Source organism: Mauremys reevesii, linkage group 2 (genome assembly GCF_016161935.1).
Source record: "Mauremys reevesii isolate NIE-2019 linkage group 2, ASM1616193v1, whole genome shotgun sequence".
NCBI lineage: Eukaryota > Metazoa > Chordata > Testudines > Geoemydidae > Mauremys > Mauremys reevesii.
Window position 1 is genome coordinate 94,780,615 of NC_052624.1, and position 24,921 is coordinate 94,805,535.

A 24,921-nucleotide genomic window follows, 5' to 3' on the forward strand; every position below is an offset into this window, starting at 1 on the left:
CTTGCCATAGAAGTTTATGTTCAGCATCCTCTTAGCTTCAGAATTGCCGAGATGGAAAGCTGACACCACCATTTTTGATGGATTGGGTTTGAGTTGCCAGTACCAAAAATAGTTTTCCATCTTCTTCTGATCAGCATTAAGAGTGTCTTCCATTTTGCTGGATGTTGCGGCCTGTGTCATTAGTGACAGATCATCAGTATAAATGAGCTTATGTATAAGTTAAAAAGGGATGGTGCAAAGACTGATCCTTGTGGGAGGCCATTGTGAGGCCTCCACTTTTTGCAAACCTGATTTACGAGATGAACACGGAACTTTCTTCTTTGAAGGCATTGACCTAGTGAGTTGAAATGTCTGGCCGGATTGAAGCAGGTTGGATCGCTTCAGCTCTAGGCCCTTGTGCCAGACAGTGCCATAGGCTGATGACAAGCCGATAAAAGCTGTGGCCATTTTAATCTTCCACTGAAAGCTGGCCTCAATACATGTGCCACAGAACTAACTTATGTGCACTAAAACTTCAGAATTACCGCTGCTGAACAAAAGCCTTTTTTAAAAGATTTTTTTTCCATGTTGATGTGCCATATCATGCAACTTTCCCCAATACATGACACTGAGAAACAAACTATCCCATATAGTGCCAGGCTTAATTGTTCCTCTTGTACTTGGACAAGTATCTGGAAGATTATTAATGAAAGCTGGTTTGTTTTTTTAAATACTGAGTACTATGGTCTCCATAGCTTATTCCAGGTAATAGAATTAGACTGGAGTGTCATTATAGTTACCTGCTCATAAAGAAGAATGAGCAGGTAACTATAATATCAATAAGCAGGTAACTATAATATCAAGTGCTAGTTATTTTCATTCCTATCTGTCAATAACCCATACAATTGGATAACAACACGGCCAATCTTTTCTCTACGGGAAAAATGTAGAAACATATACAGCAATAAATATTTCTGTTTGAGAGTCTTTTGAGGAGACATCAGAGAAAACAAAATCAGTTCTCAGAGGCTTTTCTCATACTTTCTCATCCAGTGGCTTACATTACTAGCCTTATTCTGTTATTCTGCTCCAGCCCTGTCCTCAACATCTCTTTTTCAATCATAGTTTGGGCTTTCCTGGAATGTACTGCTGACAGTGCAGTATTCACTGCAAAGCCAGTTGATCATAATGGACTTCAGTAGAATTAGGAGCCAGACTTTATTTGAAAGGTGTTTTGTACATAAGAACCTCACACTCAGGAGGGGCAGTCTATACAAGCTTCCCATTTTTTAAACCTTTGTACAACATAAGGTTTACAGTCTGAACCAAAACATTTTATTTGTGTAATGGTGCTACTAAGAGCATGACAGCACACATTCTCACAGAAGTACTTTCTAGCGGAGTCTTCTTTCCCTTAACCTGCTTTGTATTTGATTAAGAGTATTTGACAAATGTGAGAACGGGATTCTTAAAATACAGCATGTTTATAATGCTCACATGTGTGACACCTTTTGAAATCTCTGCCTGATGAGCTGAGTATCCCAGGTGCAGAGGAGCACACAGTTTGGGCAGAGACATCCCTTAGGGATACATTTATTAAAGGGGGAAACTCTATATTCTATTAAAGGGAAAAGGAAAGAAGTTGATAAAGTACAGACATGCGCTAGTGAGGAACAGTCCAACAAAATAGAGTCACATTTAAATATAACACATGAAGGCAAGCAATGAATATAGACAAAATGTACAAGTGCTATATACAAATGCTAGAAGTCTAAATACTAAGATGGATGAACTAGATAGAGTGCCTAGTATTAAATGAGGATATTAATATAATAGGCATCATGAAAACTTGGTGGAATGAAGATAATCAAATGGACGTGGTAAAACCAGGCAGCAGGTTTAATACAAACAAGATAAAGTACTTCTTCACACAATTAACCTGTGGAACTCATTCCTATGGGATGTTGTGAAGGCAAAAAGTATAACTGGGTTCAAAAAAGATCTAGATAAGTTAATGGAGGATAGGTCCATCAATGGCTATTAGTCAAGATGGTCAGGGATGCAACTCCATGCTCAAGGCAGCCCTAAACCTCTGACTGTCCAAAGCGGGAGGGGAAGATGGGTAGATCTCTCCAAAATTGCCCTGTTCTGTAACCCCCTGAAGCTCCATGGCCACTATCTGACACAGGATACTGGGCTAGATGGACCATTGGTCTGACCCACAGTGGCAATTATGTTCTTAAAAACAACAACAACAACAACATTATTTATTCTTTCACTTGGGACTATCTTTTGTTGGGTTTTATCATAAACTGTCGAGTGAAGCAAAATATTTTTGCTTAGCTCTGTAGAGTTTCTGATCCTTAGCCCCTACTCTTTGACACAGCTGTACTGTGACATACACTGTGTTCATTCGCAAAGCATTCCATTAGGAGTTCCAGTCCATCCAGCATATCCTCTTATTGACACAATTACACCATTGTTAATGGGTTTTAATTGTCTCATCTAACCTATTGGCTCAGCTGACTCATCAGGTTTCTGTTAAAGTATTAAAACTGTGTAATAATGAACATGTGTCAGATTATGACTTTTAAACAATCCTCAAAGAGAAATGATTTTTTCTAAATATTTAGAAAGAGTCTCCAAAATTGGTTGAATTTAGCTTCCCTAATGTTTTACATCTCTTTAAGACAGTGACAGAAAGAAAGAAGCAAAACTGCTATTTATTGCCTTTGTTTCAATATGAAATAGAGTTTTAAATGAAAGAGGATGAAACTTTATACAAATAGCAGTTGAAATAAAGAATCACACACTGAAGTCATTACAAGTAAGTGGTTTCACATTCCAAAGGAAGCTAGAAATGCATGTGGAAAAAGAGATTCAATGGGTACAGGCACTAGCTACTAAGGAGTCCTGAACTAATGAGATACAAAACAATCTACAGGTATTTCACAGGCTTCAAAAAGACAAGCAATAATGGGCTATGTGGCCTTCTTCAGGACCTTATGGGTAAATTTGAAAAAAGAGGCACTTGGGGGTTCCATCTGCATGACTCACAGTAAAGCCCCTGGGCGTTGTGTAGCTAAAAATCCTGCTCTAAGCTTTGAAATGGTAGGCATTTACTTTCCTAGGTTCGCTTAGAAGAAGCGAACCAGTACAGAGCAACAGATTTTATTCAAAGTGGGGGAAAAAGCTGCCATTAAGCAGCAATAGTTTAAAAACCATATGGTATCATACAGCCAAAACTTCCAAACTCAGTTGGCTAAATGTGGGTGCCTGAAGCCATATTTAGATGAATATTAGATTTAGGAACCAAACTTTAGGCACTTGTTTGAAAATTTGGACTGTATTATATACTATACAAAAATAAAAAATGTGTTGCATAATAAAATATCACAATAAAATTAATGTTGAACAATGATGCTTTTATTGTAAAAAAAAACACAATAAAACATTATATTCTAACATACAGGATTCAAATGAGTTCCAGCTTATCCTTACAGAGAGCATCAAAAATATTTAGAAGGAATATTTCATATAAGGAATATTGTGCATTTCACCTACTGCAGCTTAACTGAATGTATCAAATAGAATTAAGTGAATCTTGACAAATTTAGCTTCTCCTTTTGCCTGTGGAGTATCTTTGAGCAGACCATGATTTTCCTGAATTTGTTCATGAGTCAAATTCAGAATTTTTTTTCTCAATCAGTTGATCATGAGTGTTTTAAATTAAACTTGGTTATGATTGGTTAGATAATTCACATGGTATTAGTTCTGTTCCAAGGTTACATGAATACACAAGCGCTTTAAGTGTGAGTATTTCCATGTGCAAATCTAAAATTCAGTTCTCGCAAATTCTAAAGGATGAAACTGAGGTGTTTTCGGCAGAAACTTGCCATCCATCAATTACTCAACTCTCTCTGTAGAAAGCACACCCAAAAGGAATGTGATCTTGACTAAGGATTGTTCTTTTTAAAATGTAAATAAATATGCACAGAACACTTTTTGAGAGAGAATTTATTGGGAACCTTTTACAAAAGGAAAATGAATTCACAAAAGGTGACATTTTGGCCTCACTGAAGTCAATTAAAAGTTTTACTTCAGTGGGGTCAGGATTTCACCCAAAGAATTTAAGTGACTTGCCCTTAATCACACAAAGTCTTCGACAAAGAAGGGAATTAGAACTCTTTTATTTGGACTCCCATTCTTGTGCCTTAATTACAAACTAATTTTTACTTTCTCCATAGATGGGAGGATTAGTGCTTGTACTTCAGTTTTAAAGTACTTTATAAATCCTAGGTGTTATTGAAATTATTTGTTATGGTTTGGTTTTATGTTACAATGCAAACATTGTAGAAGTAATGTAGTAGAATTTTTCATGTTCTTCCTTTACTTTTTAAATTTGTCATTAATTCCCCATGTAGTTCTGCTGGCTTTTCAGTGCACTAATTGGAATGTGATTGCTAATCAGAATATTCATCTTTTTGCAGATTTCCAGGCTTTGGGTCTGAAGAAAGGAATGTTCTTCAACCCAGACCCATACCTGAAGATTTCCATTCAGCCTGGAAAGCACAGCATTTTCCCAGCGCTTCCTCATCATGGACAGGAGAAGAGATCCAAGATCACATGTAATACTGTGAACCCTATCTGGCAAGGAGAGGTAGGTAGCTGAGTATCTCTCATTCTCTAGACTGCTCTATTCATTTTTAGCCCTTTGTTTATAACATTTTCTCAGAACCTGGAAGTAAGCCTGATGATATCTCAATCAACAGTATGTTTAAAAAAAAACAAAAAAAAAACAAAAACCACCCTGGCTTCTTGTTTGTTACCAATCAGGGTTTTATTTTTTAAATGTAAAAGACCTTAAATCAGTCAACTTGATCAAATGTATTTTAACTACTGTTAGTGCTCAATAGAAAAATACATACCTAGAAAATTTCGAGGTAACCCCCTTTTCAGCCTGAGTCAAATAGCTTGCTCTATTGTCTCATTTTGTTCTAAAGTTAACTTACAGTTTGGTACAATTTTAGGACTGCATACAGTTTCATCTTCACTTATTTTCTCTTTTTTACAGACAGAAATATATTTTACCCATACATGTACAGTGTATTTGAATATCTGTTTATTTGTTTTCTACATTAGATTTTTGCTAACTTAAGCACCTGCTATTTATTTGTTTAGTACAATACCAAAATACTTATTCCCTAGTTAATGATTCTTGACCCAATCATTTCTAGCAGGCTAGCATTTTTCTTGACATGACTTCAAAAGCATCATGGGGAATTCTGGCTCAGAAGCATTCCATAAGCCTTATAAAAAATATCCGGCCTGTAGGTCAACGTGGTTAAAATTGTGATTTAACTGATTGTTCTTGTTCCATGACAATCCTAAATTTATTAATGCCAAAGGCCTAATTTTCTATGAAGATGAATGTTAGGATTAATACTTTTCATACATATTGTATTTAAAGGCCATTATTTTAAAAAATCATTATTGAACATAGGCATCACCCAGCATTGAAAAATATAATTGGCTGTTTTTGAAAACTGCTGTTAGACTGATTGAAGTCTTGTAGTTATGAAAATAGAGAGAACATTGTGTGAGGTGCTATAGATGCAGCATGCAATCAAAAAAGGATGTGCGTGATTGAAAAATGTCAGTGGTAATGTAAATTAGAGGCAGATTTGGCAGATTTGCCCATCGCCTGGAAGAAATACTCTGAAGTCAGCTGCACCTGCTTGAATGGATTCAGTAGGCCCCAGTGAGAACTTAGGGCATTTCACTGTTGCCAGCTGCTTTTAAAGTACACCTGAAACAGCAGCATACAGCACCTCTGTCGTAAACTAAGAGCATTAAACACAAAGGGCCTGATTTACCGGTGTTCCCTATTGGGCCAATTAGTTCCATTTCAGAAAAATGGTAAAAAAACCAAAACAAATAAATGGATTCAAATTAAATATAAACTGAAATGCCAAAGGGGGGAGGGGGGAAAGAGATCCAAAGAACAGTGACTGCACGCTCCTGCACAGGAGATGTGTTCCCTAATGCTACCCAAGAACTATGTGAGTGTAGCTGTGCTACAAGTACGTGGTACCCCAGAGGAGTGGACAGGGACATGGCCTGAATCCTTCATTTGGTATTAAGTGGTACAGCTGGCAACACTTGCAGTGGAGGCACATGCTGTCCCTGTGCAAAGAGTGATGAAGTGGTTGTATACATGGAGACTGAGTGGGATTTTCTGAAGCATTCAGTACAAACCTAACTCTGCTCCCACCCAAATCAATACAGTTAAATATGATTTATTTTTGCTTTTAGGCCCCTGTGCATTACCAGAGCAGTATAAAATGGCTTTAGTGTAAATGAGACTCAAGCCCTCTGAGACTGGCTGCTGCTCTGACAGTTTGTCAGTGCTCCTTCCTCCAGTCATGCTGGGATGTCAGCGTTTGTTCAGCGACATTCCATTTCAGACAGAGTTTTGGAGTGATGGAGGAAAAACAATGAGATGGTCTAATTGGGGCTTGAACAAAAAAAAAAAAAAAAAAGAGAGAGAGAGAGAGCACCGTGGCTTCAGACTTCTTCACTCAGCCCCATAGTTCTCTTGATGGCATGAGAGCCTCCAGGCTCTCATCTTTAGTATTGTTAGCCTGCATGACTAAGAAACTCTAAGCAATTGTGGTGTCTGTCAGCAAACTCCATTCCTGACTTCTCTGCAGCCAATATGAAGCGCTTCCTCACCATGGACAGGCTTTGAAGATATTTAGCTGCCACAGGCCAGTAATACATTCTCTGTTCCCCAGGCACTAGTGACCTGAAATCTTCATTCACTTGTCCATGTCACTTTCCACTGACTACAAGTTATTGGGCCTGATTCTCCATTGCTTTTCACTTTGTGTAAGGAGAGCTGGAAACGCTATCAAACCAGAATGGCAGCATTTTATACCGACTCTGTGTGCATTTTTCACAGGTTTACATAACTACATAAGCAAAAAATCAGGCCCACGGTATGTAAAAATCCGGTGTGGGTTTTTTCCCCATGAAAAAATTTCCTGAATTCATTTTAAATTGATTGGCTTTTATAAGGTGCTCTGTCATTGTGTAACTGCTTTGTGTAAATAGCAACCAGATGTTCCTTTTTCTTAATTGAATTACAAGTCTAATTTGGGATATTTGCTTACCTCACCTGAAAATTCAGGGGTGGGGGTTGAGTGAGGGGAAGAGGACTGTGCAGTCATTATAAATGTTTGCAGACTGGGGTCTTAAGTCTGCTCTGTTATGCCTGGCCAAACTCATAACTACCTGAGAGCAGAAATTAGCTCAAATTTTGTAGGTGCTATCCACCATAGTAAAGTCATGCAGAGTGTGAGGAAATGATTTCATTCACTGCCTTACATTCATGTACCCTAATGTTCCCTGGATGTATACTATGTTGTTCCATATATTTAACCAGTACACTTAGATTTCATACAGTATAGCACCTTCCGTACTTGTATCCCAGAGCATGTGCTCAGTGATGAATTAAATACTGGGCATGTAATTCACCACAGTTATAGGCAGCTGCAACTCTGTGAACTTGAGAAAGATTGCAACCACTGTGAATTTGGCCTTGGTACTATGCTGCTTCACTAAGAAAATTTGATAGACATTTTGTGATCATCATTAGCTCACACACAAACTGGTATTTCCGCATGTGTTCCTGGCTCTAGCCAGGTGGACAGTGTTCCATGAATATTGCCTAAAATGTGATCTTCAGCTTTCATCTGAACAGCCACTAGGGAAAGGCAGAAAGGACCTTTGTTTAATTTATCTTGCAAAGGTTGCACCCCTAGTGATGCAGCAATCTTTCTGGTCTCCTATACATATACTGTCAGTTTTAGCTTTGAGTCCATGTCCTAGTGTGAAATTTTTTTCCCAGTAGCTTCTAGCTTAGAAATAAGAATGCTACAGGCAGAGATATACTTACCGCTCTGTGTCTGGTTAATGCGAGAGCTATAGCACAGGACACAGGAATGGGAGTCTGGAGATATGGATTATATTCCCAATTTTGCTTTTGTGCTGACTTTTCTGGGCCTCAGTTTAACCATCTGTATTATAATATTCTGATAACATTGACACATCCCAGTCAAGATACAAGCTCCATTGTGATTCACGCTATATAAACATAAAGAGACAGTCCCTGCCTGAACAGTTTACAGTCTAAATGACAGGACAGGCAAATGGTGATAGGAGAAAGAAAGCAGTGTTACCTCATTTTATAGATGGAAAATTGAGGCACAGAGAAATTAAGGCCAAGATTTTCAAAAGCAACTAATGATTTTAGGAGGCTTAAATTTGGGGTAGTCAGCATGAGACATCATAAAGGGCCTTGATTTTTCAGAGGATACGGCTCAGAACTTGTGAAAATTAGGCCCCTCTAAGGTATCTGCCTTTAAACACCCCAAAATTGAGGCACCTGAAATCACTGGCCACAGTGAAAAGCTTGGCTTAAGTGATTTGCCCCAGGTCACACAGGAAACATGTAGTCAGGTCAGAAATTGAACACAGATTGGCTAAACCCCAGTGTAGTGCCTTAACCACAAACCTATTGTTCCTTTTTAACAATGGGCAACATTATATTTACCTATCTTTGTAAAATGCTTTAAGGTCTGCATCTGAAAAGTGGCAATAATAATTATATCTAGTGTGCCGGTGCTTAAGTGTCTCAAAAAAATGTCACTTTTTAGGAAGTTACTCCTATCAGCCTTATATAAGAGAAATTCCCCATAGTCTTCTCTGTTGAAAACAGAATAGCTGTGTCACATTTAACGAGTGCAGGAAATATGATGTGTTTTCTGGAATAAATAAAGGGTGCAGTTAGGGAGTTCTCTACTTAGTCTAGATTTTATGTATCTGCCACTTAATGAGCAAGTCTAAATGTAACATGGAGGGACATCATGTGTTAAATTTGTGAGAGCTTTTGGTTCCTAAAGTAATAAATGAATGGATAACATTCCCACATGGAATTTTCCATCTGTCTCAGAAGTAATATTGAGATTTGTTGTTCCATATTTCATTCAAGAACCATTCAGCTCAAGTTACTCAAGATAGATATGAGTTAGAAATTTCTTAATTTGATCTGTTTTGCAGTGTTTTATATGAGAGGGCGCAAGCGAATGGAATTTTCTTATTAAAATATGAGAGTACTATGCAGCATTTTGACACCTGCAGTAGGGCTCTGAGTGAAGTCAAAGAGTTTTCACACATGGGGTTGTTCACTGAGGCATCCTACAACCAAGGTGACATCTCTTGTCACAGCTGAAAAGCAGATTTGTGATTTGTGTCTTTACATGTTCTCAGAGGCATAACATGAAATGCTGCTACTACAGTATTTTGCACACAGGATTATGGAAATGATGGTCAATTATTAGCGGTAAATATGCCCAATGGCCTGTGATGAGATGTTAAATGGAGTGGGATCTGAGTTACTGCAGAGAATTCTTTCCTGGGTGTCTGGCTGGTGAATCTTGCCCACATGCTCAGGGTTTACCTGATCACCATATTTGGGCTCGGGAAGGAATTTTCTTCCAGGGCAAATTGGCAGAGGCCCTGGATGGTTTTCACCTTCCTCTGCAGCGTGGGGCACTTGCTGGAGGATTCTCTGCACCTTGAAGTATTTAAACCATGATTTGAGGACTTCAATATACATAGGTTATGGGCTTGATATAGGAGTGGGTGGGTGAGATTCTGTGGCCTGCGTTGTGCAGGAGGTCAGACTAAACAATCATAATGGTCTCTTCTGACCTTAAAGTCTATGATTCTATGATTGCAACAATGCAAATATGTTGGTAATAGACATGCTGGAACAAAATCTTATATCTGTATTGTCGTATGTAAATAACCATATTAATTCCCATTTTATTGGTACTCATATTTAAAAACTCTGTCCATCTCGTCCTGCTTCTCAACAAAGATTTAATAGCTATAATAGCAGAGACTGTCATGATTTGTCATATTTGCACCCACTGAGGATCTGGCTCTTTGCGTACTATGCTATCTTGTTAACATTGTGAAGTCATTGGCCCCAAACCTGCAATAAGCTCTTCTCTCTTTTCCCCCTCCTTTTTCTCTCAGCTCCCCTTTCAGGCAGAGAGGTGTCAGTCGCAAGGGCGTAGCAAACTTTCTTGCTGAAAGGGCTGAGCCAAATTTATCCCTAGTATAAGGCATGAGGTCAAAGGCCTGTTTTTCTCAAAAGTCTTTATGAACACCAAACACTATTATATTTGAAATCTTGGAGATTTTTTAAAGTGTTTGGTTAAGACAAGAAATTGCCTTTAGGCTTAGTTAGTCATAAGCGTTGGATTCACTGTATATGTTGTATTTAATCCTTGGGACATCAAAGGCTTGATTCTGATCTAACACCTGGTTCACACCATTGATTTCAATTGGCTTAAACTGGTATATAATCAGAATCAGGTCCCATGTAAGGTCCTGTACATGTCCCAAGCATGAAGCTACCCGGTAGTCTGCAGAGTTACATGACACTAATGGTTAAGTGGTTCTACCACACTAACACTATGTAAAATGGAAAGCAAGCCTGTGGGGGAAAAAACCTGAAAATTGGTCTAAAACCAACAAGATGTAATTGAATAAAGACAACTGTAAAGTATTACAAGTAGGAAAGAAAAAAATCAAATGCACAACAAAACAGGAAATCACTGGCTAGGCACCAGTACTGTTGAAAGAGTCTGAAGGTTACCGAAATTATAAATCCATGGAACTCCCACATCTTGAATACTGTGTGCAGGTGTGGTTGCCCCATCTCAGAAAAGATATATTGGAATTGGAAAGGGTTCAGAAAAGGACAACAAAAATGATTAGGAGTATGGAACGGCTGCCATATAAGGAGAGATTAATAAGACTGGGACTTTTCAGCTTGGAAAAGAGACGACTAAGGGGGGATATGATGATGGTCTATAAAATCATGACTGGTGTGGAGAAAGTAAATATAGAAGTGTTATTTACTCCTTCTCATAACATAAGAACTAGGGGTCACCAAATGAAATTAATAGGCAGGAGGTTTAAAACAAACAAAAGGAAGTATTTCTTCACACAGCGCACAATCAACCTGTGGAACTCTTTGCCAGAGGATGATGTGAACACCAAGACTATAACAGGGTTAAAAAAAGAACTAGATAAATTCATGGAGGATAGGTCCATCAATTAGGAGGGTAGCCGTGTCTGTCTCTGCAAAAAAAAAATGTCAAATGATCTTGCTGTATTTAACAGATTGATGAGAGAGTGGGTGAATACCCACTTCTTCAGATGCAAGACTTGCATCTGAAGAAGTGGGTATTCACCCACGAAAGCTCATGCTGCAGAACGTCTGTTAGTCTATAAGGTGCCACAGGTCCATCAATGGCTATTAGACAGGATGGGCCACCATGGTGTCCCTAGCCTGTGTTTGCTGGAAGCTGGGAATGGGCAACAGGGGATGGATCACTTGATGATTACCTGTTCTGCTCATTCCCTCTAGGCACCTGTCATTGGCCACTGTCAGAAGACAGGATACTGGGCTAGATGGACTTTTGGTCTGACCCAGTTTGGCCATTCTTATGGCTCACAAATTACATATAAGTCAATAATGTGATGTAGCTGAGAAATAGCTAATATGATTCTGGGGTGTATTAACATGAGTGTCATATGTAGGACACAGCAGGTAATTGACCTGCTCTACTTGACACTGTTGAGGCCTCAGCTGGAATATTTCATCCAGTTCTGAGTGCCGTACTTTAGGAAAGACGTGGACAAATTGGAAAGAGTCCAGATGAGAGCAACAAAAATGGTAAAAGGTTTAGAAAACCTGACCTATGAGGAGAGGTTAGAAAAACTAGGCATGTTTAGTCTTGAGAAAAGAAGACTGAGGAGGGACTGATAAGTCTTCAAAATTTTTAAGGGCTGTTATAAACAGGATGGTGATCAATTGTTCACTGTGCTGAAGGTAGACCAAGAAGTAATGGGCTTAATGTGTGGCAAGGGAGATTTAGGTTAGACGTTAGGAAAAACTTTCTAACTGTAAAGTCAGTTAAGCTCTGGAATAGACTTCCAAGAGACGTTGTGGAATCCCCACCATTGGAGATTTTTAAGAACAGTTTGAACAAACACCTGTCAGGAATAGTCCTTCCTCAGTGCAAGGGGCTGTACTAAATGGCCTCTCAAGATCCCTTCCAACCCTCCATTTCTATGAAAGAATGTTCTTTTCACAAATCTTCTCTCCCTACTAGAATGGAAATAAGGTGGGGTGCATATTGATTTTGTTCATCTCTCCTAATGAGATGCCTCTGGCATCATGTTCTCTGTATGAAGTCATTTCAAAATATGTTTTTAATGACTGCAAGCTGTAAAGTAGTCCATCACGCAGTCAGTACAAATCTTACTGCAAGATTTAAATAAAACCAAGTCCCTATGTCTGCCTTCATTGACCTAATTCTGAGGAACAGTGGCACCAGGTTTTTCTGTGACACGGTTTTTATTTTGTTTTCAAAGAACTTGGATTGATTGGGAATCACAAGCTTGAATGAAAAAATATTTGTTCAAGAAATAGTTCACTTTTCTCAAACATGGTTAGAAAATGCTCTCAGTTTGCAATTAGAGTACTTTGGGGCCATTCAGACTTTCATATAAGACATATTGACAATATTTCTTTCTTAATAACTACAGCAGTTTGGCTGAGCTAGCTTCATGAGTGTTTTGTTTATTTACCAGTAAGTGGGTAGAGTCTCAGGAATGGGCACCCATTCCATGTGCCATTAAAAATTGGCTGTTACCTCCATCCAGTGTATTTAAGCTGGTAGAAAGTGTTATCTGTTAGAGAAGACATAAATCTTAGGCCCTTGTAATTTATGGTTCTAGAAGGATGGCTGAGCCCAGATTACCAGCCAAACTATAACTAGGATACTCACAGTAGTCTGACCTACCTGTAGTTTCAGTTGGTTGTTATTGTCTTAATTACGTGTTTTTGGTGCAAAATGGTGGCTGCTTTTCCTGAAGATAGGTGCATTTTAATGATGGGTTAAGTGATCTGCATAAATATAGCTATTAAGCACTGTTGTAAAAGGGATGCTGGATAAGATAAATTGAAAGAATTATTATATGAGTCATTTAGCCAAATACATCTTGTAGACACTCAACTAACCTCATTACCTGCTTGTGGCAGGTTTTGTACCTCGTTGACCCCTTGAGTTGGGGGGGAGCAAGTGGTAATCCTGCTTTTCTATGCCTACATCTGTTCTCCCCCTCCCCAGTAGTCAGCACAGTGTGGCCCAATGGCTAGGGTCCATATACTGTCTCTCTCTGAGTGGGGTAATGCAGTCTAGCGGCCAGAGTTCATGCACTGTGCCCCTCGGGCAGTGTGGCCCAATGGCTAGAGTCTATCTAATTCCCACTTCCCTAGTGGGATAGCATGGCCTAGCAGCCAGAGTCCATGCAATGTGCCTCTAGGGCAGTGCAGCCCAATGGCCAGAGTCCACCTGATTCCCTGTCCCTTGGTGGGATAGCACAGCCTAGCAGCTGGAGTCCATGCAATGTGCCCTAGGGTAGTGTTGCCCAATGGCTGGAGTCTGTCTAATTCCCCCTCCCCAGTAGGATAGTGTGGCCTAGCAGCCAGAGTCCATGCTTCCCCCTTCAGAGGCAAAACAGGGATCAGGTAACTGGGGCCATCACAAGGGGGCGGTGGCCCCTGGTAGGGGGGCCCCAGCCCACCTGACTCCACCAGGCCCTGACCCAGGGCCCTGCCCAAGGCAGAGAGGTCCACAACAGGGTCAGCAGGGAATCCTACCAAAACATGCTGACCTCATAATGGTGGGCGATACCACTCCCTTACTTTACCTGGGTCACTTCCTACCAGTTCTCCAGCAGCAGTAGTCCATATGGCATCTGGGTCTGCAGGTTCCTCAGCACAAGACACTCCCTGGAGTTCCAATAACTGCAAGCCTCTGGTCCAGGTCTTATGGGTGAAACTTTCAAAAGCACCTACATGACTAAAGATCAAAAGTCCCAATGAAAGTCAGTGGAATTTATAGTCTTAAATCTTTGAAAATCCCATGCTATGTCACCCAGTGTGCTACAGACCTTACTACAATGAAACCCTTATCACATAGGGGCTTGATCTGAAACCCATCGAAGGCACTGTGACTCTTTCAAGCCCTTAGTCTTCTTATTGACACCTCTCTTGGGGGGAGAGGGGGACAGCATTCCTATTTATTCTGTAATTCCCTGGCACAGAATTTTCTGTGGAGTCCAAGAATCTACCCTGGCCATAGAATTATGCTCCAGAATCTAAACTTTAATTTAAAAAAAATTATGAGCAAAATTGTCAAATCTAGATGGCTAAATTAAGTTTCTAAATCCATAACTAGGCACCAAAATAAAAATTATGTGATTTAAATCAGTGCTGAACATCAGCAGCTCCCATTCACTTTCTAGGATTTGTTGGCGTTCAGTCCTGCTGAAGATCAGGCCATTTCTACTTAGGTGCCTAAATATGGTGTTAAAAGTCTAATTTTTGCATCTTGGTATGAAAATTTTGGTCAGCGTTTTTAGAGCTAATGGTGAGAAATATAACCTTGAAAATGTGATTCAGGTATAAAGTATGGTTAAGTTGTCTTCCAGACAACGTGAAATAATAGGTTTCAAAGGTTTGAACTTCCCCATAGGATGTTATCACCTACAGATGCCAATTAAAACATCACATAATTTCACTGATGATCACACATTAGCTAGCTAATGTGCTTATCTTGCCATCCCAAACAGCTTCCCAAAGCTCCGGGGGTGCTGACAGCCTTCAGCTTCTTCTTCTTGACAACTTCCCCAGTGTAACCAGGGACTTGTCAGTACAAACATCTGCAGGATTTTGCCATCTGAAAATGTTGGGATGGTGTAAATTAAACTCAATTTAATATCTAAAGTCCAGATTGTGACTCCCTTATTCACGTTAACAAGAGGTTACTCACAAGAATAATTCTAGAATGAGCAAGGGATTTACAACATGGCCCTAAATAAATAACAGTGGGGATACTGTACTGATTAAACTATTCATTTTGTTATTTAATTCAGTTAATCACTCCATTTTAAAATTAAGTGAATCTGTTGCAGAACTTTTTTCTGCCATAGAAACTGGAGCACTTTACCCCACAGAGTTTAGGTCCAGCTTCTATACAAGGGATGAAATCCTGATTCCACTGAAGTCAATGTGAATTTTGCCAAGGTTTCAATGATGCCCTGATTTCACCCAGCATACACAGAGCCTTATGTACGGTAGCCTCATTATACAGCAATTGCTAACAAACAGCCAAGCAAAATGGAAAAGATCCAAAATGTATTCAACGTATAGCTGTCATTTTCTGAATATCTGATGATAATTGAAGTGTGAAGGCCCAAGACAGCTCAGATTTCCTTCAGGAACTGATTAAAAGCAAGAAGTAAATACACTAGATTGCTTTAATATGTCATTCTGCTACATATACAATTTAACTGCAATTTCTGTTCTCCAAAATTATATAAGTCTTGCTAGTCTCACACTTCAATGCCCATAGGAGTCCTCAGAGTATTTTTAATCTGTGCTATAGTAATAAATATGTAGGCACGACATGGAGGAATGAAAGAGAAATCATAATTAACTGTAGAAGTGGTGTTTGAAATTGTTTCCATGAGTTCTTTTAAATTGTTAATGGCATTGTCCTGAAATTTGCTATTAATAAAACAAGAGAAGTCTTGCTAAACTATTGAAGCCTCCAAAGAAGAAGAATTTTTAAAGAGTCTATCAACCACTAATTCAGAATTAGAGAACAGATGAAATTAATGTAAGGGGAACTTTTTCTGTTTTTCGTTTCTACAGCATGCTCATTATAGGCATATAGCAAGTCTGTGCCTGGAGGCTCTATCCAGCCTTCAAGGCAATCATTGGAAAAATTCTCATTGACTTCAGCAGGATTTGGATCAGACCCTAGAACAGCAGCACATATTCAGATATACACTGGGAGACTCATCCAGTGAAAGAGACATTGTGCTTCAGGATAACATAGCACTGTTGGGCTGGCTCACTTGGCTGAAGGGCACTCTTTATTGCTGCTGAATTTGGGAGCAAAGTGTCCCCTAGTAGATCCTTTATATAAGTCCTATAGTATTCTACAGTTATGGACCAAAACTCTGCAGCTTGCAGTAGTGATGCTGCAATGCTTTGTGTTGCTACTGTTTAATACTGTAGTATTTTTGAAGCAGTTATGGATGTGCTACGATTGCATTTATAGTCATTGTTTTTCCCTGATACTTTACACTTCCTGTCATAATGTACATTTCATTATATTCACAATATATAGCTACTAACACAGTAGCGGTCACTACTACTACAGGATCCCATATCTATCCACATTGGCTCACAAGCAGCACAGTGTGCATTTTGCCATCTTTCCTCTTATGCCGTCACTTAGGAACAAGCAGGATTTGGCCCCAGCTGCTTAAGGAACAAAAATTCCCCATGAGTTTGTATAGTTCAGACAAATAGTATAGTATTAGGCAATAATTACAAGCACAGGAAGTTTTTGAATGGTGGACATTTCTGTGTCTTTAAATAATGGAGATGGTGAATGTTGCGGGACATTAAAAATGTAATTGATTAACTATACTACTGGAAATGAAAAACCTAGTGATGAAATATTCAGCTAAAAGACTAAATCTGTTCTCATCCATCAAAACTAAATTATAGTCTTTTAAGTTTTACTTCTTCTTACATCTTCCCTTTGGTATGATAGATATCTCAGATAAAATTTATTTTTAATTATATTGCGTATTCAGCTGCAAATCAAGAGCCTCATTCCTCCTGTCACCTATGTTTTAATTTATCTACTCATCATCAGCTACACTGACAATCTTTTAAAAGAACTAATTTGTACATAAATCCAATCTAATCAGGGTTAATGGATTTATTCTGATTTATTTCAAATTTCCTTTATATTATTGTTAGAAGCCTGTCTCTGTGATTCTCCTCTTTTCCTCCCATGATGGTTTTACCATGTTAATTCAAATATGAGAATCATGTTGGTGAAAAATACAAACTAGGAGTTAATCATGAAAATCAGCTAACTTAATGTTATAATTATGTTTAACCCCTGGAATGGAATGTCCCTTTTAAATGTGTGCAGATGTATTCTGCAAAGGCAGCATTTAATGAGTTCTGTACCATATGTGAGCAGCATGCATAAAATCCCCATGCAATCCATTTGCATGAATAATTTGGTTGTGCACAAACCAATGTTGGGTCAGGGAGCAGACATGCAGGTTATAGTCTTGAACCCTGAAAATGACACTTGTTACAAGGTGTCTCTCACGTGTTATAAGGAAAGCCAAAGTTAGGGCAACCACTGTAAACATAGAATCATAGAAATTTAGGGCTGGAAGGGACCATGAGAGGTCAACTAGTTCAGCCTCTCATACTAGACAGGACCAAGTATACCTAGACCATCCCTGACAAGTGTTTGGCTAAGCTGCTCTTAAAAACCTCCAATGATGGGGATTCCACAATTGCTCTTGGAAGCCTATTGCAGTATATAATTATTCTATAATATCTAACCAAAATCTCCCTTGCTGCAGATTAAGCCCATTACTTCTTGTCCAGCCTTCAGTGGACATGGAGAACAAGTGATCGCTATCTTTATGACAGCCTTTAACATATTTGAAGACCATTAACAGGTCCCCTGCTCAGTATGTGTGTGGATTAGCTGGCATGTACACATGAATCTCCCAGTAGCTGACACACTGTGCTTCAACAATGTGAATCTACAGAAGCCTGAGGAATAAAACCAGTGCAAGCGAGAGGAGAATCAGAACCCTACTGAGTATTTTAAAGTGTCAGTTTATGTCCTCAGATCCATCCAAGACCTGACTGTCGTGTATGATCAAAAAGATCTTCATGTATACAATAAAAGGTACCCCCTCCTTTTTAAATTGCCAAGGAATAAACTACTACTGTACATTTCTTGGCAGCAGAACAGTGGAAGAACTTGAAATCTTCTCAGTTTTTCTAAGTTAAATAGATGAGTTTACCTCAGTATCCACAATATCAAATTGTATTTTCCCATGTTCACTATAAGAAATACGTTAAATATTGAGGTAATGTTAATTTCTTATCTTAAGAAAGATGTCCTGGACTGAATAGAGATTCAGATGACATATGGAGTACAAAGTACATATCAATAGAGATCCATTAATAAACATAGAGATAGGTTGGATAATGACTATATTTGGCAGAGGCACCAATGTGGAAATATTGCCAACAGCTACATCCATGCATGGAGATATGCAATGGCAAACACAGCTACAGTACAAGTGTTGTACCGTGGTGTTTAGAAATACAGCACAATGGTTTTTATTCTTGATTCTCGTTTTATGTTGCAGGCTGTCCTTGCCTTCTCCTCCATTAGATGGTTGATTGAATCGTCTCTAATCAGTGTCCTGCAGTTATAGGTGCACACTGAGAGGACAGTCCTTTTTCTGGCCCCTGAGATTCTTAACAGCCTCTCATCGACTGAACTTCCCACCACCGTCGTAGAACGGATCGAGGAGCGCACAAGGAGTTGGGGCCTGTTTATTTGTGTTGTTTTAGCCATTTCTTCATCCACCCACTGGCTATGACATCAGTGGCGCATTTACCTCCTCAACTTAGCTAGCACTCAACATAGAATCATAGAATCATAGAATATCAGGGTTGGAAGGGACCTCAGGAGGTCATCTAGTCCAACCCCCTGCTCAAAGCAGGACCAATTCCCAACTAAATCATCCCAGCCAGGACTTTGTCAAGCCTGACCTTAAAAACCTCTAAGGAAGGAGATTCCACCACCTCCCTAGGTAACCCATTCCAGTACTTCACCACTCTCTGATGTTTTTCCTAATATCCAACCTAAACCTCCCCCACTGCAACTTGAGACCATTACTCCTTGTTCTGTCATCAGGTACCACTGAGAACAGTCTAGATCCATCCTCTTTGGAACCCCCTTTCAGGTAGTTGAAAGCAGCTATCAAATCCCCCCTCATTCTTCTCTTCTGCAGACTAAACAATCCCAGTTCCCTCAGCCTCTCCTCATAAGTCATGTGCTCCAGCCCCCTAATCATTTTTGTTGCCCTCCGCTGGACTCTTTCCAATTTTTCCACAACCTTCTTGTAGTGTGGTGCCCAAAACTGGACACAGTACTCCAAATGAGGCCTCACCAATGTCGAATAGAGGGGAATGATCACATCCCTCAATCTGCTGGCAATGCCCCTACTTATACAGCCCAAAATGCCATTAGCCTTCTTGGCGACAAGGGCACACTGTTGACTCATATCCAGCTTCTCGTCCACTGTAACCCCTAGGTCCTTTTCTGCAGAACTGCTTCCTAGCCATTCGGTCCCTAGTCTGTAACAGTGAATGGGATTCTTCCGTCCTAAGTGCAGGACTCTGCACTTGTTCTTGTTGAACCTCATCAGGTTTCTTTTGGCCCAGTCCATCAAGGAGGAGAACAGCTGGGTTGGTGGTGTTGAACCTCCTGAGAATACATTCTCTCCTCTCTCTCTCTCTCGCCAGCCACTGTCCACTGCACCACTTTGAGATTTTTGCATTTTGCATTGCAGGGTCCCATTAGAAACCATCAAATCAATCAAACAACAAGTTTTTTTTTTTTGTTTTTTTTTTTTTTTTTTTAAAAGTTTTTTTCTTTTTCAGGGGAAGATGGTGTGATGTCATGTGAGACCAACAGTGACCACATGTACATACATCCCTTTACTCCAAGAGCCACATGCCCCCCCTCCTCATATGGGGGCTGGGATGGGTATGAGAAGATGAGATGCCACTTTGGCTGCTCCTCCCCTTTGATTTTGTGCTCGTGGCCACTGGAATGGCATTTCCGTTTCTCCTATCCCCCCTGCTCTATCCAACTGGGTGAAGGGCAAGACAATCCCGTAACACTGAGATGGCAGCTCTTACCAAACCCCGACTCTGCAATAGTAGTCAATTTTCCTAAACACTTGTTTTAAATATGAATATATTTATAAGCAAATTACTTCTTTAGCTTTCTGGGGGTTAAACCATCTCTCCCCTCTGATCCCAAGAACACAGAGGGTCCTACATGATACATAATTAACACCGTTCCATCGTGGCAGGCTGTGATGACATCATGCAGAGCACTCTGCTCTCCTTGCAGGCCATGGCGTCCTGGTTTGGTTTAACTGGGCCGGCTGCCTCCCGAGTGTCCCCTCATGGCCAGGGATCACTCTGCAGGTGACCTGCTTCATTTTCTCCTCTCACCACAAATAAACTCCAACCAGGCTTTCATGAGTTCTTTGACAACAGCTCTCCTTAGGGTCTGGTTAAAAAATAAACACACAAGTCTCCCCCAAGCCGTAAAGTGGGCACATTCCCACACTCCCTTGGTGTCTCAGGGTCCTTTCTGCCTTACCAGGCTACTCATAGCCCTTCCTAGCTGAAGAAGCTCCTCTAGTCTTAAGGTCTTCCCTGCAGCAACCTTTTTCACTTTCTAGTGTCTCTTTACTGCTTCCTTTCCTTTAAGTTTCCAGCTGCTCTATATAGGAGAATCAGCTCCTCCATACCCAGCTGCTAATAATCCCAGACTCCATCCCAGGTGGCTAATTAGATTGGTGCTGGACAGCTCCAGGCTTCCGACCCTGGAAGGGGCAGGCCACCCCATGATACTCTGTAGCTGCTCCCTCTGTGGAAAATTGGAGGTGGATTTTCAAGTCAGTCTCCATATCCCTCCAGTCCTTATCATCTCTGGTGAGACTGCCAACAAAGGTGCTAATTAGTTCTAGTTGCAGTCGTGTTTTTTGTGATATAGGTACTTGTGCTATAGAAGCTAGACTGAGACTATGAACTCATTTTACACCTGTCCCAATACAGCCATCAGCTCATAATGACTTTCACTTATTACTGCCCTGAGCCAAATTAGAACAATATACTTTTGAAGAGCCAAATAAGTGATGTTGTTCCCCCTGCTCTGAGGTAATTTTTTCTGATTTTCCCCTCTTACTGACTTGTACGTTTCTTCAGGAGACAGAAACAAAGTGTCTAAAGAATCAAGCATGAACTGAACACATTTTTTAAAAACTGCACCATCTTTGCTGAGCAATCAGAGTTCTACAGAGATGCAACCCCATTACCAATATGGAAGTAATTGCACTAGACATCAAAGAACAAATATATCAACCTGTTCTGCAGTTTCAGCTTTTTAATGTACCCATAGATTTCACCCAGTTGTGTTTAATACTAATTTTGCAGCAGAAGAAGGGAAAAAGCATAACTCTGCCATGGCAATCTGCAATATGCCTTGCCCATCATCTCAAATTGCATCAGTCATTTTGCATTAGGTCATACCTGATATGACATGTAAAGCAACACACCGTGACTGACACAACATTATGGGTAATTAGTGGAGCAGGTTAATTAGAACAGTGTAAATTTTATTTCCTGCTTGCCCCTTCACCAGGTAGTGGATATATTCTCAGGGCCAGACTTCAGCACAAGTGAGACAAGCAATCCCTTTGGGTCCCATGTAGCCTAAGTAACTTTTCTTCTAAGAAACTAAGTAATTTTCTTCATACTTTGTAGAGCAATCTTTACTGGAATCACATGACTAACAAACATCTGGTTCCATGAGTTCTTACTGAAGTCCAGATTGCTAAATAGAGTGCAAAGTAAAATTACTATATTCTAGCAGTGATTTTAAAATCTTCTTGGTTCCTTTTCAAATGTCCTCCATTCTTCTGTGTCCAAATCAATAAACAAATCATTTTATTGTCTTTTTTAACCCCAAGTCTGCAGTTGTGTTTCACTGTAGTGCTGAAATCTGTGACTTCCCTTGAGCTTTGCTTCACTGATGTAGTACTGACATTGTTTCACTAAAATCACAAGCAAAATCCATCCAGCCACTTTTGAATTACAGAATAAGGGAGGGGGAACTATTTCTTGGTTGGTTGGTTTGGTTTCACTTTTTGGAAAGCCTTAAGTTGATAAAGCTGTATCTCAAAAACTTTATGGTTCAGTTATTTCCCATTTGCTTTGTGCATTAGTCCTGGAGAAGGCATATAATTCCACCCTCCTGCTATGTGTCAGAAGCCTCACCAGCAATATGCTAATAAATATCAATTTTCTGATGTATTCTACATATACTGTCCACAAACTACCGAGCTCGTCATCCTCTGAAACAGAGCATTGTGGAGACCCGACATGAGCATATGCATTGTTATCAGGGGCGGCTCAGACAGCCAGCGCGGCGCAGGCGCGCCGGGGGGGGGGGGGGGGCGGGGCCGTGGGCGCCCTCCCGCATGCCCGCATGCCTGCGGCACCGGAGCGCCCACCGGCCGGGACTGCGCAGGCATGACGGCGGCGCGGTCCCTCCGTCCCCGCCCGCGAGCCCCCGGAGAGCTGAGCGGCGCGCCGGCCCGTTCGTCGCTCCTCCGACCTCCGACCTGCCGCAGGCCGGCCGGCAGGAGCCGAAACCGAGGGAAGAGGGGACCGACCCGGGAAAAGGGCGGCGGGCGGCGCAGCGCTCCGCGCTGCTTGGGGCAGCCCGATTTCTAGAGCCGCCCCTGATTGTTATTTCCTTGTTTAAAATGTGCTTAAAGTTAAACATGTGCATGTTTGCAGGGTCTGACACATAGTAAGTAGCTCAAATGCTTTTCACATAAATAGGCTTATTGGCTGTTAGGTGCTTAAAGATCAGCATGTGCTTAAGTGTTTGCAGGATCTGGACGGAAAGCCTCAGTCCATTGCAGAGTGCAGCAGGATCCTGAGGCAGAAAAAAAGGTGGTGGAATTTTAACACACAGTGTCCCAATCTTTTGGACTTTTGCTCTGCATTGTTCTAATGAGATTCTTTTTTACATAATTTACAGCCTTCACTCTGTCTTGATGAAGATTTTGTTTAGGTACAATCCAAAGAGCTACATAAAAATTCTAAACATACAAATTCAAAAATGAACTGAAGTTTTCATAGGTATAAACTTGTGGTGTTTAGATGTTGCTTGTAATTATTAGAACTGGGAGCACTGGCTGCTGGGAGTCTGAAAGGACAGGAAACAGGAAGGAGTGGGGAGGAGTTGAGGAGGCTGAATGAGAGTTACAGAGGGTGCAGCAGCAGCTTGGTACAGAGGTTTCCACTGTAAAAATGGGACAGGCTAGTGGGGGAGGAATAGCTCAGTGGTTTGACCATTGGTCTGCTAAACGCAGGGTTGTGAGTTCAATCCTTGAGGGGGCCACTTAGGAATCTGGGGCAAAAATTGGTCCTGCTAGTGAAGGCAGGGGGCTGGACTTGATGACCTTTCAAGGTCCCTTCCCAGTTCTAGGAGATTGGTATGTCTCCTATTATTATAAAAATAAAGTCCTGTTGAAGTTGTTAGTAACTTGCCTGGTTGATACAACATTTTGGGAACGAGGATGGATCTTCTGCCTCTGAACCCACCTGAACCCTTTCTGTAAAGCCCAGGTGAGCCTCCAATTGTTTTTACTGTCTGGATCCATATGTTTGAGACTTATCTGCTTGCAATCAGTGCTACAGAGATTTCTGAAGTAAGAAAGTGTGCTCTGCTAATCCACTGCCTTGGAGCATAAGGGCAGCGTATACTTTACACTTTTCCCCTTCCTCGCTGCATTAAAGAACTTTTTTGTGCCAAAAGTGAATGTAGTAGCTAATGACTACAGATTTCACCAACGTGAGCAGAAACCAGGGGAAACTATAATGCAGTATATTGCTTCCCTGAGGAGTCTGATTGTAATTTGTGACTTTGGGAATATGGCAGATGAGATTATTAGAGACCAGCTCATTGAGAAAACAACCATGCTTCATGTAAGAGAACACTTACTTCTAGAACTACAACTTACACTAGAAAAACCAATAACCATTGCTACTCAGATTGAGTCAGTTACAGCTGAAGCCAAAATAATGAGCAAAGATACAGAAAGCACAGTCCAGGCTGTGACTCCTTTGCAGAAAAGTTCACTATCGCTGCAGACAAACAATTGCAAGAGGAAAACTAATAAAAAGCCACTGAATCAGCACATGCAAAATACAGTAGAAGCATGCTTTCGCTGTGGATCCCCACAACATCTTGCAAGCTACACAGGATGTCAAGCAAAAGTAGCTCAGTGCAATCATTGCAAAAAGATTGGGCATTTTGCTAAAGTATGTTGCAGTAGCCAGTTCAATCAATAGATGCATGCAGTTACAATATCAGATGTTACCGTGCTGAGTGTGAACAAAATCGCTACTGCACATATTCCAGAACAGATAAAGTGCACTGTAAACATTTCTGCCATACCCTCAGGCAAATCACACTCTATTCAGCTAATGTTGGACACTGGCTAAGCAGTATCTATACTATCTGATTCCATTTATTTGCATTACTTTAAAGATGTGTCTCTTACTGAACCCAAACTTCAGTTGGTGTGCTATTTGAAAAACCATAGTCCAATACATGGCTGCCTGCCAGCAATAGTTACTTTTGGTGATTGCTGTGTAACTGCAGAGTTCTACATTGTCCACAAGGGCACTCCTATCCTTGGCAGAGATTTATTGGCTGCTTTAAATCTCGGGGTAGATAATTGACGAATTGATCTTCCTCAGCAAAGCACTCTTGCGGTACACACACCAGTTTCAGCTGGGACCCAACACCAGGTTGAGGAGAAACTTGGCTGTGCTTATGGGTTTCTGCATAAAGTTAAAATGTGTAATAATGTAATGCCTGTACGACAGAAATTACGGCGCTTACCATTTTCAGTCAGGGAAGCTGTTTCAGAGTGTCGGGGTTATCTCTATCCCAGACTTTTCAGGTTCGTTGTCTGACCACAAGAGAGACAGGCAACGCAGCAAAGTCCAAATACCAAGTTCTTTATTGATGTATGCACACAAGCAACAAAGAACCAGCCCGT

The 24,921-nt window shown here is 40.5% G+C and overlaps 1 protein-coding gene across 22 annotated transcripts in view; it reads left to right on the plus strand.

Moving 5' to 3' along the window:
- Positions 1 to 24,921, plus strand: part of HECW1 (HECT, C2 and WW domain containing E3 ubiquitin protein ligase 1) — a 451,523-nt gene that overhangs the window by 304,712 nt on the left and 121,890 nt on the right. For 20 of the 22 annotated variants that reach the window (XM_039525998.1, XM_039525991.1, XM_039525994.1 and 17 more), the window contains one exon: positions 4,470 to 4,639. The exons of the other annotated variants lie outside the window; for them this stretch is intronic. In XM_039525998.1, the coding sequence (XP_039381932.1) occupies positions 4,470 to 4,639 (170 nt within the window). The remainder of the gene's footprint in view (positions 1 to 4,469; positions 4,640 to 24,921) is intronic. 22 annotated transcript variants of the gene reach the window in all.